This window comes from Numenius arquata, chromosome 12 (genome assembly GCF_964106895.1).
Source record: "Numenius arquata chromosome 12, bNumArq3.hap1.1, whole genome shotgun sequence".
Classification (NCBI taxonomy): domain Eukaryota; kingdom Metazoa; phylum Chordata; class Aves; order Charadriiformes; family Scolopacidae; genus Numenius; species Numenius arquata.
Genome location: NC_133587.1, coordinates 37,730,094 through 37,745,555, shown reverse-complemented (window position 1 = coordinate 37,745,555; position 15,462 = coordinate 37,730,094). Strand labels below are relative to the sequence as shown.

The 15,462-nt window shown below is 40.8% G+C and overlaps 1 protein-coding gene across 1 annotated transcript; it reads right to left on the bottom strand.

The window, feature by feature from the left end:
* Nucleotides 1-939: 939 nt before the first annotated feature.
* XRCC2 (X-ray repair cross complementing 2) lies at nucleotides 940-15,000 on the bottom strand. Its single transcript, XM_074157527.1, has 3 exons — nucleotides 14,962-15,000; nucleotides 10,406-10,487; nucleotides 940-4,044 (listed from the first exon to the last, which is right to left on the bottom strand). The coding sequence occupies exons 1-3, from the start codon at nucleotides 14,998-15,000 to the stop codon at nucleotides 3,329-3,331; spliced, it is 837 nt and encodes a 278-aa protein (XP_074013628.1). The 3' UTR covers nucleotides 940-3,328.
* Nucleotides 15,001-15,462: the final 462 nt, after the last annotated feature.

Sequence of the window (15,462 nt, the reverse complement as noted above, 5' to 3'; positions counted from 1 at the left end):
TCTCTCATTATAAAAAGGATGAGGAAAAATGGGTGAGCTGGTTCCTCTTTATTTCAAGCTTGCTGCTTTAATTCATTGTTGCATATGAAGCAACAAACAAAAATTGTGAAGAATGTAAAAAGTTCCTCTGCATACAAAAGCCTTAATAATACAACACTGAGCTGAAGAACTGACGTGAAAGGATTTTAATTTCTAAGAATGGATAAATTAGAGTTTAGGAATATACGCATTCTGTCCTCATACTTAATGACATGCAGGGGCACTTATCTTTGCAGGGCTGATTTCCAGCGGCACAGAGCTACTAACCCCAGACGGGCCTCTTCCCTGGGAGACGGAGCTGTGGCAGCACCGGTCGCTCGGGGTTAGAGAGTGGGCTGGAGACTGGGCGGTAACTTAGGTCTAGGTGAAAGAGGAGACTTTAAATTTAATATGATATACTAAATATAATGCTACGTTTAATACACTGTTCCTGGCTAAGGAGGAGAAACTGCATTCTCCACTAACTACAATTTCTGTGTAGTTTTAATGGAGAAAATTCTCCACTGAAAAAATGGTAAAAGGCATTTTTAATACCCACAGGTAATTAAGGTACAAACAAAATTGCTGCTTCCCAGGTTCTTCATCGCTGCGTCTTTCTTAGACTTGTATCCTCAAGGTTCATTTTTCCAAACGGCATAATTTTGGCAGAGAATAAGGTCAGTGCACTCCCAGACTGCATACGGCCTCTCCCTCCTGCAAGCTCGCAGGGATACGCAGATGCTCAGCATCTCTGAAAGCTGGGCTCGCTGTACATCTCAAACAAATGTGCAGAGCAGGAATATTACAATTACCAGAGAATTAAAAAAAAAATGTGTCTGCATTCAAAGCAAAAATAAAGCGGGGAAATTTCAAAATCTCCTGAGGTGCTCTTTTTGATCAATTAGAACTTTGGCTTCATTTCAATTTAGGCATTTATTTTATAGTAGAATGCAAAAGATAAAACTACATTGTGAATAATATAAAAGCTTTTTTTTCCAGACGGGAATGCCAGACCATTTCCATTGTTTTTTTTCAAACAGATTTTTTAGCAAGTATGATTCTACAAAGCAGTTAATCTTCAGTGGAGCTGTACTCTCTGATAGAAAAAGGGATTGCTTTCTTTTTTTGTAGTAGAAATTATGTAGTTCTATAATTTTCACATTTAGAAGTCTTGTAGTTCTACTTGAATCTTCCTAGTTGTTTTACCAAAAAATGCAAGTATGTCCTTTATCATAATTCCCAGTGGAAGCATCTACTCATGTTAAACCATCTAACTTGGGTCCAGTCTAGGCTGAACAGTTAAGTTGTCTGGTTTTCATCTATTTGGGTACTTATGCAAATTCTGAAATAAAATAAATATTGGTGATGATAAAAGAGAAAGCAGAAATGAAATGACAGTCTATAAAATCATCACCTCTGTGGAGATGTTGAAAAGGCAAAGTTTGCTCATGTGCCACAGTAAAAGAGCTGACAGTGTGAAGAAGCGATCAGATGGCAGGTTTAAAACAAGAGGGGAAAAAAACCCCAAGTTTTTCCACAGAAAGACTAATTAAACTGAACTCATTGTGAAAAGACAGGGTGGGACTCAAGAAGGGCGAGTAAGTTAAAAACGGATTGGATGAGTCCATGGAGGATAGGTCTGACCGATGGCCATCAAAGACCGGTCTGCCCGCAGGCTCTGCTCACGAGCTCCCTGAGCCCCGTGCTGCAGGAGGCTGGGCCAGCGAAAGCTGATAATTCTCACACTCCTCCCCAAACCGTTGGTGCTGGCTGCTCTCAGAGGGAGGACACTCGGCATCTTTGCAAAAACCCAGCCAAATCACAGAGATGCCAAATTCTATAGACAACAGTATAGACACGCTACTAGGACTATATAAAGAAATCTGGGTGCACACACCAAACTATACGCTGCTGGGAATCCAGATAGACGTTCGGCTCAAAAAAGCTGGCTTCAGAAGTCAGGAAATTAAAAGGTAAATATCTCACACTAGAGTTTTTAAGGCATCTTCCTCAAAAAGATACTGTGCTAGATGCTTCTTCTTAATATGCATTTTTGTTAATAATCTGCTCAATCTAAACTATAAAACATGCTGTGCAACATGACTGAACGAATATTGCTGTGAGAAATATTTTCCCCTTGTTTAAGTAATTTAAATTTGTAAGCTAATGTAAGTTTTTGTATTAAAGAATGTACTGTGTGCAATTTTCTTTCTTGTAAAGCACTTTGAAGCTTTCAAAGGGCACTCTAGGTTAATAAATAATATGGTATTCTTTGCCAGAACTGTAGGGCATTTCCCATAAGTTCTGAATCTTCTTTGCCAGAATTGCAACATGTTGCATGCCAAATCCTGCACACAAATGTTCTACATGTGGCAAATACATATTGGTAAAGACCAGAGGCATGGCATTCCTGAATTTCTTAGAGAGAGTGGGGGAAGGGAAAGAAGTGGGAGGGAAGAATGAGGGAGGGAAGAGAAAAAATTATGTCTTTGCATACATCTTAAAAAAAAAAAAACCAACAAAAAAAACCCCTCACACCCAAAACAACCCATTATTTTCAAAGACTAAACTGCTTGCTGCATGCGGCACAAACTCATGGGTACCCAGAGCTGGGGCTTTAGTTTTCCTTCAGTTATGGAAATCAGGCCTCTGTTCCTGCGATAGCTGTAGATTCTTCAAACCTAGTTGTTTCTAAGGGTCGAAACACCTGCACTTCTTGTTTCTCCAAGAGAGGCCGCAAGCTTGGAGAAGTGTGGTCAGGATCACCACTACTTAACAGGCTGTGAAAATGAATCCTCTTCTTCAGGCAAAGTCGCGAATGCATTTCATGTGCCCTGGGCTACTGGGAATAAACCAAGACCAATATTTATAAAGAGCAAACATTCGCCTTTTTGCAATCTCCCCCACGGACAAGTAGGCTCCTATTTCTGTAGCTTGGAAGAGGAGGAGTGGAAAGCAGTTAAGACCCAGAAATGAAATCAGTGCATTTGGCGGCCTATCACATAGGTTAGATCACTGAACGATACTAGGAGTTTAACTGTCTTGGGTTCTAATTTTCTTGATTTAATCTCTTTATGCATTAAGTACAAACAAGTAATTTCAACATTCTTTGCTAGTTTGGACTGAACATCTACAGTAGTTCAAAAATTTTATACCATTTCCTGCCTTTCACTAAATTTTAAGAAAATGGTCACAAAAATTCTGAATCGCCCAGCAACAACCAACTCGTTTAAAAGGTACTAAAAACCGCTTAGATCTAATCAGGCCTTAGGCACCAGGATTTGCTATACATTTAAAAAAGAAACTGAAGTTAAAACTGAACTCCACATTCTGCAACACTAAATGAACGTTTTACTACATGGTTTCTTTTGAGGTGGCAAGAAATGACTGTAAAACCTTTGCTGTTGCCAGAACTGCATTGCTTAGAGAAAAATATCCTGTGGGTTACCATTTGTTGCCATGATTTACAAAGATAAGGTCTATAGTCTGTATCAGCTTCAGGCTGGAGTTTTGAAGGAAAAAAGCTTTCTGCAGAGTTTGTAGATTTCTGCATAAGTGTCTGCGTCGTTGCAAAGAGGACTAAGTGATGCTCCCTCACAAGCTTTTCAAGAAAGTTGGCGCATTTCTTCAGATTCATCTCCTGCAAGTTAAGACTCTCGCCTCCATTGCTTCTGTCTATCCAGTAAAAAGCTGACAGACTATCTAAAATCAAAAGGCAGAGAGAGGGGTGAGTGCAAAACATGTTTTCTAAAGAGTAGAGAGTGAGAAGTAACTGGGTGCTACTATTGCAGTTCACAAGAAAAAGCCTCCCCAGGCATTGCTTTATCATTTCTTCTGTCCTTTGCACCAATCTGTTCTCAAGAATGGTAACGAGACGAAGCATATCAAAATGGTAGTCCGTATCAATGAACATAACTTCTACTTCCAGTCCTCCCCCTGATTTTGGGATGATGCAGCGGGCTATTAGGTGATAAAGCATTTCTGTTTTTCCTGTTCCTTCTGCACCGTGGAATTCAATGACATCTCCTGTTCAAAAACAAAGCAGCAAGCTGTCAGGTAAGGGAATTTATAGCTCAGTTTTCAGTGTTTACTGAACCAATATTCACTATTCCAGTAACTGGAAAATGCATTTTTTAAAGCTTGATAGTCATAAAATTGTTTAAATCCAGATTGGCACCTACCAAGAGAAATTTCAATTTTCAAGAAAGGCCTCTAAAGTGAAGAAAATCAACTGAAAACAAAGGTTGAAAAAAACCCCTGCCAATAGCATCTAGGACACCAATATCAGTAAAAGATTGGCAACTGGATTTCATCTATCATTACAGGTAGATGAAGGCTGAAGAGGAAGCTGCTACACAAAAGATGGCTGAGAAACCATCTATTTACATTCTGCACAAAATTAAAAAAGTAGAGGACAAGCAAAACAAAAAAAAAGTTGATATATTAGAGGTCGAAATCCTGTTGGCACATCTGTTTTTATAGCACAGACTGTCCTTCAGCATTTCATGTCTGCTATATGGTTGTTCAGTATCTGCACGTGTCACAAGATACCAGTAGGAATCTGTGACCAGTAAGGAGCACACCAACATATTTATTTAGCACTTATATTCTTCTGTGATGATCATTGCATGAAACTGCTTCTTTTGACAAGGGGGACTCACAGATGCCTTGAACTACAGGCAATGATGCAACTGGCTGAAGCAAAAGATCTAAGTTCATAAACAGACTCAGCCCAACTGCCTGATCCACGTGGGTCAAGAAAATACGTATCACATAAATTTAAAATGTTAATTAAAAAAAACATTAAGCTTTTCTAGAAAACCAGTCCTTTTGTTGGATGTGAATGCAAGATACTCTGACTTTTCCAAAGTCATCCTATGTCTTGTATCAGAACAAGACTCTAAAAAAGGTTAATTTATTAGTTGCTCTTTATAAATTTCTAATTTCGGAAACTGGATCTTATGACATTTTGGATTTTAGGCAGAAGGGTAAAGCCATGCAGTAAGGAGGATCACACAACTGTAACTGCAGGAAGGTGAGAGATTTCTATGGCCTTGCCAAGTGCAAATGGCATAACAGCTTTTCATAGGGGGGATGCGAGAGTAGAGAATTAATTGCAACTTTACTTAAACGTGTTTGTGCCTGCCTGACTTAACAGGGTTTTTCAAGTCATTACTCAACTTCCAGAGGATGTCCTTGTTCATAAGTGCATATAATGTCAAGATGTGGCTTGGGATGAGGAGGGGAGGGTGGTGGGGAAGAAACTAAGCTCTTCACCCATTGCAAGCCTTGAAAGCAATTTACACCTGATGTGACAATTCTATCCATTTCAGCAACACTTGGACTGCCCGCCTCTCCATAATGAAATTCCTGCTGCTCCACAACTACAATTCTATTTTCCTGAATTTTTCAATGTTCGAAATTTATTAAAATGCTTTATTGCCTGCCAAACCCTTAGTTATCTGTTCTGAATGGCTCTTCCCACTTTTGAGACGAAAGATGACTACACTTCCTATAACATATCTCTTCATTTTCTCTTCCTGTTCAGAGGTTGCAATGTCCAACTCTGCCACTTGCAGCCAGCAGCTGCTCTGCTGTCACATTTATGGTGCCAGTGACATAACCACACCCTGTTAGGATAAGATACCGGCTTGGAAAAACTCCTCCTAAACGTGCAGGGTAGGTCATTCCCTCATATTTCAAGTCTATTAGAATATTTTAGAACAGCTTTGGAGTCCTAGGAATCATAGGAAGGACATGGACCTGTTGGAGCTGGTCTAGCTGGCCAACATCTGGCCACAAAAATGATCAGAGGGCTGGAGCACCTCTCCTATGAAGACAGGCTGAGAGAGCTGGGATTGTTCAGCCTAGAGAAGGGAAGGCTCCAGGGTGACTTTCTAACGGCCTTCCAGTACCTGAAGGAGGCTACAGGAGAGACGGGGAGGGACTCTTTATGAGGGAGTGGAGCGATGGGACAAGGGGTATTGTTTTTAAAGTGAAAGAGGGGAGATTTAGATTAGATACTAGAAAGAAATTCTTTCCTGTGAGGGTGGTGAGACACTGGAATAGGTTGCCCAGAGAAGTTGTGGCTGCCCCATCCCTGGAAGTGTTCAAGACCTGGCTGGATGGGGCTTTGAGTGACCTGGTCTAGTGGGAGGTGTCCCTGCCCATGGCAGGGGGTTGGAACTAGATGATCTTTAAGGTACTTTCCAACTCTAACCATTCTATGATTCTATGATAATTGCGTAAGGCAGCTCTTGATGAGGAACAAAGTGTATCTTTTCTGTGCCACTGGCTTTGGCAGAAGATGTCTGCCACCCTGACTGGCATTTCTGAATCCAGACCAAGAGCTGAATTGGGCCACTATGCAATACAGATTGCTTCACCGACCTTTACAGAAAAATGTGACTTGTTTAAGAAAAAACAGCACTCTGTATGGCCACTCAGAAGCAGCAGTGGGCAGATCTGAGTTACTGTTTGGTAATGATTCAAAAAAAATTGAAATAAATGCTTGACTATCTGTTTGAAGATATTTTATCAGGATGTCTGTGTGTTACCTCCTATAAAACTTTACATAAGGGAGCTGTAATGCACAGAATAACATTGGATGAGCTTTTATTGGCAGAACTAACAAATTTATTTCAGTAAAAATTCTACGTTGAATGAAAACTCATTCTTAGGAGCTTTTGTGGTGGCGGTTCGTACATTTCAACAGCAAGACACCCTTCAAAGCTTGCTCAAAATTGCTGAACAAGATACACACCCGGGTTGTAGTTCGACCAAAACACTTGAGTTACTCTGAAAAGAGTAACAGCTTGGACTGTAAGAAAACCTCAAGGGAGCCGGGGATTTCTGTGCCTTCATGATTATCAAAGAGGCTGCCCACAAGAAGAACGGGTGCAAAACAGAAGCCATTTATAGCAACATCTATAAATGTAGGGTTTTATTAAATTAGCCACCAGGCTGTTACAGTAAGATAAGAGGGGAAATTCATCCTTCTGGATCCGAGAGGACAAACCATGACACAGCAGAGGAGGAAGTGTGGCCAGCAATGTTTTCAAGAAGCCTTTGATACCATCACAAAAGGTCATGGAAGAAACTTAGTGATCAGTATTAGCATCATCCATTAATGTCAAAATACTATAAAAGGAGGATTAGTAAAGAGATACTGTTACAGGATGGAAACAGTCTGAGAGGCAGAGTAGGAACAGACACTTTAACACGGAAGAAAGTTAATGGGAAATTTTCCTATTGGAATTGGTGTTGCCCAATGTTAAAAACAGCAGATGAACGTTCCATTAGCTTGGCAAAATGTGTAGAAGACAAACTAATTGGGTTAACAAAGACTTAAAACTGTGAAGATTTAACAGATCAAGATGGGTGAGCAGAATGATTTAATATGAAATTCAGCACTGACAAATTCAAGAAGTACATTTTAAGGAGTCAACCAAGACATTACTTGGCTCACGGTAGCTTGAACTGGGCTCTACAGTCAGATTAAAGAGTACAATAGTCCACTGCAATGCAATGGCAATACAGGAGAAACTAAATGATGTTGCATAAACTTAAATATTTATGTAATACTAATATATTTTTAATTGAAACATTGTGCTCAGTCCTGGCCATCAGTTCTGTATTATCTTTCGAATGAGAAGTCTTAAGTTTTGTCTGTAATCATTACACTAGCAAATGTTGGTTAAACTATTTTCTGACGCTGCAGTTACAAACAGGCTATTAGAACACTCGGCAACAGCTCTGCAGGTTTCACATCCTCAGATACCTTGAAGTTACTGGACTAGTAATTTACAATACTGTGCAGAAGCTGTCACTAATATTTGTACCATGCGTAAGTGAAGCAGAAAGGCCTAATATTTATTCCAAATTAATGCTGGGTGTCATACTGCTGCTGAACATCAGAGCTTTATACTGACACCCACACCTTCATACCAGTGGCACAGGAGAAATATGACTGGCAATAGTGGAAGATTATATAAAGCTCGTGTCACTTTTGCTCCATTCCAGAAGAATTTAAATGGTATGTAATTAATATGCTTATGTATTCTTAAATATGCAAGTCCATCATAATTAGAAGCAGTGACTAGAATATCACAGCAGTACCTATATTACCTGTTCCTATTTTATAGTACCCTGACATACATGTTATGAATGCTTAACTATGATGTAAAGTTTGGATAGTTTAATGAAACTTCATATATATGTTTGTTTGTTTAAAATACTGTCAGGAAGAAGAATAATTTAGGTCTTTGCATGGCTTTAATCATAGCATTTTAGATTAAGAGCTGTTCAGTACGGACTTCATGGGCAATGTATTACAGTATTCCGCAGTGACCTACTAAAAGTCAAGTTCATGACAAATGGAGAGGTAGGTCTTCAACAGGGATTTAAGACTGAATAATGAGAACACACAACCAAATAACACATGGACTCACATAAATACTGTGGTATTAAAAGACAAATAATGTAATAAAAGTTGAAATCCATTTATGCACATAAAGCTAAAGATCTGTGCTAATATGTTACGCAGCTTCACTAATGTCAGCCAAAAAGCATGACCAATACAGATAATAATTGATGCCATTTGTTAAAAGCAGAAGGAAAATAGAAGTGCTTCAGAAGCTCAATGACCATGTTGGCACTGAGAAACCAGTCATAAATTTAGAAGGTTTTCAGCCATCTCAGAACTAAGGTTCTGGAACAGCCTTTGGACAGACATGAACAACCTAACTTAGCTTTAAGATCAAAGCTGATAATTTGATGAATGGAAATATGTAAAGCTGTGGACTGTGATCACAAGGGCAATTACTGACCCCCAGGAAGACTTCTTATACTCTGTTCTACCAGAACATGGCCACTTTAGTCTCAAACATTTGTTTCTTGTGCATAAAGTCCATAATAAAAACAACCACAAACCAACAGCCTGAAAGAGCAGCATTTTCTATGACTGCATTTTTTCAAAACAAAAAGTATCTCATCTTTTAAAAACGTTGTTAAGAATTCAGGAGCCTAGTGAAGCATATACCAATTTCACTACTGGTTCTTGATTCTTCCTGTGGGTAACAAAGCAGTTCAGTATTTAAATAATCTTCGCTGCTCCATTTGCAAGGGCTTACCAGTATTTCTCTGCCCTTTATCTTTGTTATATCATACTTGAAACTATCAGGGGCAGAAATCATATATTGCTAAACCCCTAGTGTATTCGCAAGTGCTGCAAAATAATATTCTAATAGTGTCATAGTGACTGAATTTGTAGACTAAGCATCATCTCTCGCCCAATTATCCTGATTCTTTTTATTGCTTTTTCTGCTATTTCTTCTGAACCTTCTGTAATTTGTGGGAATTCAAATTGCAGACAAGCATGTTGATAACCACTGCAGCCACATACTTTTCATATGAAATCCATACATTCATACATACATTCAACTACTGTAGTACCTCACAGCATGATCCTTTCAGTTTGCCATTCATACTCCTTTTTTACTATATATTTCTAGTTTTGTATAATCAAGAGTCTCTTCCACTGTGAAATCCTGTGAATTTCCACAATCTGGAAAACCAGTTTGACTTCCTGAATAAACAAGGAATTACTAAGTGTGCTAATTTCTGTTTAGCTCAGTAATTTCTTTCATTAAAACATCCAAATCTTGATCTCAAAACTTCTTGCTAGAAGAATCTGCCTTAAACTTGTTGTACTGGCATCACTGGGAGGTAGCCCGATTTCTCCAATTTCAAATTCTCATTTATTCACTGAAAGTCTATATGAGCCATTTTGATCCTAACAGTATCTGGGAACTCATTTCAGCTGATTAGTACCTATGTTCATAATGGAATTGCTTCCAAAGTTCTGTCTTAGTATAGTCAGGATTTTTCAGGCCAAGACCGCATGGCTTGATGACTTGGCTTTATTGAAAAATACTGTTTGCTCATGCCCCTTCTCCAAACTGATCCAGACCAGTCCATATCACTGAACTCTTTGCCATTTATTAAACCTCAAGTTCTTTGCAAATTTTTGCAGTTATGACTTTGTGGTGTTTTTTTAGACCACTGATTAAAAAAAAAAAAAGTTAAATGGCAGAATCTAGAACAAATTCCTGTAAAATTACTAGAAACAGACCAACGTGCTTGGTATTTACTCACCTACACCTATTTTGATACCCATAAAGTAGATATTTTAAAGTCCATTTAATAATGTTTGGAATGGTGACTTTGCATTATTCCATTTCATCTAGTTCACAAAAAACTACATCAACAATTAAAATTCTGAATCCAGGGCAAAAAGATCTACTTGTATGCTTATCTCAGTCATATTGCTCTGAGAATACTTCTACATTAACACTTTTCCAGAAATGGGATAAAGATAAATTTTTACCATGAACAGGAAATCCTTCTTCAGCAAACAGATAAGGTTCAAGATTCTTCAGAGAACTTCTGCCCTCAAGTCGAGCAAGTAGCTTTTAAAGAAAAGACAGAAGAGACATGCTGTTAACTCAAAAAATGGATCTTGGGAATCAAATTTAAAGGATTCTGAGAACTGGGAGCTTTCCATGACAGCCCCATCAAAAGATTAGTTTGATTTTAAAAATGTTTTCATAAATACATATGGAAACCTATAGTCTGGACTACAGCAACAGAAGGTTCCATCCTTACAAGCAATTAGCACACAGATTCAACAGCAATAAGGAGAGAATATACATTAGGGGAAATAAAGCTTAAAAAAAAAAAAAAAGAAAAAGAAAAAGCTGCACAGATAGACTAGCAAGAGGGATTGCCTCTGGTATACAGCAGCACTGCCATTTCACAGAACAAAGGGAAAGAAGATCATTTGTAATAACCATCACCTCCACAGTAAACTACTGGCTCTGAGGTGAAACATTACCCATCATTAGTCTCCTGAGTCAGTCCCTCTGAGCACTTGTAAGTAAAAACATGTACATTTCATCTGAAAAGTTATACAGGGCTCTTCTAGACTAAAATCCTATTATATCATAGTTACTTGTTCAAACATAGTATGGATTAAGAATGATCAAAAGTAATTAGCCACCAGTGGCTCTGCAAGACTCTAAAAGCAAGCTCGAATTTGTAAGGCAAGTTCCTCCAAAGCCCCTTGTAAAGTAAGTCCATTGTAAAACAAATTAGTCCAAAGTTCATGGACAATTTTTTAAATTGAGAGGTATTTGCATAGTAAGTAGACAGGTATTCACATAATTTGTGTTATTTCTAGTTCTGGCATACATTCGTAAACCAAGAATTAACATTTCACCCAGTGCTAGAGCTGTTATTCCCTACGTGTATTAACACACACGGGAAAGGACACTATCAGGATGCTCAGAGCATTGCCAGAGCACATACCCTGGTGCCAGATATTTCATTTTCTGAGACACCCAGCTGTGATTTAAAGATTTAAACAAAAAAATCCCGTTCAGTTTTACCCCGTCCTCCTTAAACCCAGTCACCAAATGAGCAGTGAGAATACACCTTTAAACACACGCTGCCTTATCTTGCTTTCCTCCTGCCACACTGATGAGCAACATTTGCTCTGAATTGTCCTAAAAATGGTTTAAACAGTTGTATGCGTGTTTGCCTTCAATAGTAGAATAAAACTCCATTAAATGGCCCTGAATTTACTTCAAGTGGTCACGATGGGAATCTAAGTGTGACATTTTCATTGACATTTTAACATTCCCTTCCATTAAGAAAATGTCAACGTGTTTGCCTTTGTTTGCCTGTTCACATGTATTCAGGAGAGTTTTCCGACACATCCACTGAAGGGCCATAGAAACACTTGAAGTGACCTTGCTCTGGATCTACGGATCCTCCCGTTAAGTTTCACACGTTTCTGCAGTGCAGAAAACACTCACATGGTGAACTCTTGAATATTCTGGGAACCAGCAGGGTTCTGCGACATGGCAAAAATCCAGATGGACTCATGTACACAAGAATATAGGAACGCATTTGAGGGCACATAAACCAGGAGCCTGCAACTATCACGAGGGCCATCGCAGACTCTACACGTGCAGCCCTCCCATGGAAGTGCCCACCTGCACCCGTCCCTGGCCCCTGGTGAGGAGAGGCTGCACCAGCCGTAGAGAAAGGCCGAGAATCTCTCACCCCCTCGTCTGGCTGTGGAAGTCGAGAGAAACAGGAAAACCTCCGCCTGCTGCTGCTTTCTGATGCTCTTCATTTCTTAGCAAAGGAAGCACCGCTCCGGCACTCGGCGATCATGGGGGCTTGATTATGGCACTGCTGGGGCCGAGAGCCACAACTATTGCTGGTCTTTTCTGCAGCCTCCTGCTCCCAAATTTATTTCTACATTAATTAATACATACTCTGCAGTTTATTTCTTCTGGAAAAGATGCGCCCCCATCTTAAGACTATCTCCTCTTAGACTATCACTTCTTTAAGCTTACTTGGAGCTTTGGAAATACACGGTGGATTGATCACTATCGTTTAAATACGAATCTGTGGTTATTTAAATGATGAGTTTATATATTCATTTTAAATAACTACAGGTGCTTACTCTGAGCACTGCTCATGTAGGTAATTTATGATAATTCGCTGATGATAGCACACCTGTGTTTTTATCAAACTTGTATTTACTTCCGAGTTCTGAAGCAGAATCTCCAAAGGCACTTGCCTCATTAGTGTCACGCTGGGAGCAACGGGGTTCCTGGCAGAAACAGCTAACAATTTCCCTTCAAATCCAACAAAGGTCTGTCCACACTACAGCAGAAGTGACGGAAGCAAAGCTGAGATGAGGCATTAGTCAGGCATCCCTCACCTCTGCTGATATTAAAGACAGGGACAACAGGGGTTTTTCCAAATTGGCAAAAGCCACCTTGGCTCCGTTCCAGGGGAGGTGTCTCCATTTTGCCTGCTCACATTTTCTTCTGTAAAATGAGGAGTGGCGGGGGGGGATCTACAGGCAATTAAAGGGTGATCTGGGTGGTGCACGTCAAGTGTCCCGAGCTTTGTGGTGGACAGTGTACAGAACACAGCACTGCTGAAGAGAACCTTTGAGTGGGAACAGCTTGGAAAAAAAACACCAAAACAATTTCAAATCACATATTAGAGACTTCAGATTCTATACTTTAGCTGTAGATCTTAGTTTCTTCTTTCATTATGCTCTTTTATACAAAATGCCGTCTTTTAGCAACCTGCTAGTGGCAGGTCTTCACTCTTAGGTGTTCTTCAGAAGTGTAATTATACTAGCAAGAAACTGCGCATATGTGCAGCTACGTGCAGAAAACAAGCTATACTGCAAGGGTCAGGCAAGGGTTGGGTTAAATTTAATTAATGACAAGGCTGATGGTGCTCAAATATTTCAACTATGTCTTTTATAATTTATCGATTTCATCTTTTTAATAAAGAAATATGCATATGGACAGTCCCATTGAATAATACATTATATGCTTACGCTATATTGGTTTCAATGAAGCTATGCATAAATGTAAGCATACACATAGGTCTTGTCAGGAATGAGATATTACTTCATTAAAATGTTAAAGAAATTTAAATTAAATACTCTAACTCTGTTAGAGGCTGTGAGCTAACCTACAGGCTATTTACAAATACAAACCTATCTTGAGTATGAGACAAAATTTAATTTTCAACCACTATAACCACTCTGAGCTTTTGTAAACTTTGGGCACGAAGACATATGCAAGCAATTTATCATTTATTTTACTGTGATACACCAAAGGTGTTTTGCGAGCAGTTCTAATTTGTTGTATTAATTACACTCAGTAATAAGAGTGCAAGACTGCGGTCTCGGTATACCTCTCACTAAAATCTGATCTTACGCATTGGAGAAGTGTTCTTCTAAATTAAGTATTTTCTATTTCAGGGGCCTTTACCATTTTTTCTGGACCATGTACTTTAATGAACAATTACCTTTCTTAACCCATTGGTTACCAATTCCTCCCTCATTCAGGTTTGGTAATCCATTCCATCCCAGGCAGTTGCTGCCCTGTGCATCCCCTGCTGGCACGGCTCATGTGGACAAATACATGTACCAACTTGGGCAGAGAGCACAACTCGTGTCCTTAATTTGTGTATATTTTTCCTGATAATGGGCAGCTGTTACTGGTTTGTTTTTTTTTTTAAAGTGTCAAAAGGGCTAAAAAACTCAAGTCACACTGAAAAAACATGGAGCTTTAGAAAGAAATAAGTATTTATTACCACACGTTTCTATCCTTTTATGTGCGCTACTCAGCATATTCTGATATACAAATCTCCAAGTAATTAACTTGCTGATTGCAGGAAGTCGCTAACAAATAAACCATCCAGCGGAGAAAAAGAAAAAAAAAACAAAACACGCCAACAAAACCTCAACACCCTTTTCTCTGAAAAGCAGAAAAGCAATTCCACCTTCCATACTCTTTATTTCAACCAAACCTTCCTCACCGCATCCACTCCAACGCTGGGGGGGTGGTGGTGGTGGTGGGAGGGTGAAGAAAACATTTATAAAAGGATTACTGAAACACCTGGACAGCCTGCGCCTGTGTTGTGTGGAAGCGCCATCGCAGGCATTCAACCCCAGACACAAAGGCAGGACTTCTGCCCTCAACCGCCCTCCAGCCAACCCCAAAACGCTTCAGGGGGGACCAAACACCCCCAGCTCCCCTCAGCCTCAGAGGGGACCCCGCTCCCCTCTCACACAGAGGGCGGGCGGGAGGAGGAAAGGCGGCGGAGGCGGGAAGACGCGGCTTCTCCCCCCGCACTTCCCTCACACATCCGCCCCTATCGGGCGGCTCCGCAAGCGCCGGGCGCACCCCTCCGCCGGCCCCGAGGGGGTGGCCACCCCCTCGGGGCCGGCGGAGGGGTGCGCCCGGCAGTTCCTCGGTCTGCGGCCTCGCCTCACCCTCCCCGGCGCCCCGCGGCTGGGGGGAACCCGGGAAGGAAGGGTGTGGGCCGCCATCGCCTCACCTGAGTGCCCGACTCCGCCCTCCGCAACGCGTCACCCATGGCCGGCAGGAACTACCGCGCATGCCCGCTGCCTGTGAGCCCGAGCTCGCCTGTGAGCCCGCTCGGCCCGCAGCTCTGCGCATGCGTGGTTCGCCCCTTCCGCGTGGAGGGGTGGGGTGGAAGCCAAGTGCTGGGGGTTCCCCGGTTCGAGTCCTGCCTCCGGCATGTGGCGGGCCCGCCGGCCCTGCGCTGCTCGGGATTCCCAAGGGATTGCTCACTGTAGGGAGGCGAGTGTTAGTTTACTTTCTTTCTCAAACGGATCTGTCTTTGTCTAGGTTTGTGGAGCTTTTTTCCCCACTCCTGATGAAGTGCTGGCAGGTGGCTGGGCTGACATGACGCAAAGGATGCTCACCTCTGACACTGGGGTTGATAAGACTCAAGGGATGCTCACCTGTGACACTGGGGTTGATAAGACTCAAGGGATGCTCACTTGTGACACTGGGGTTGATAAGACTCAAGGGA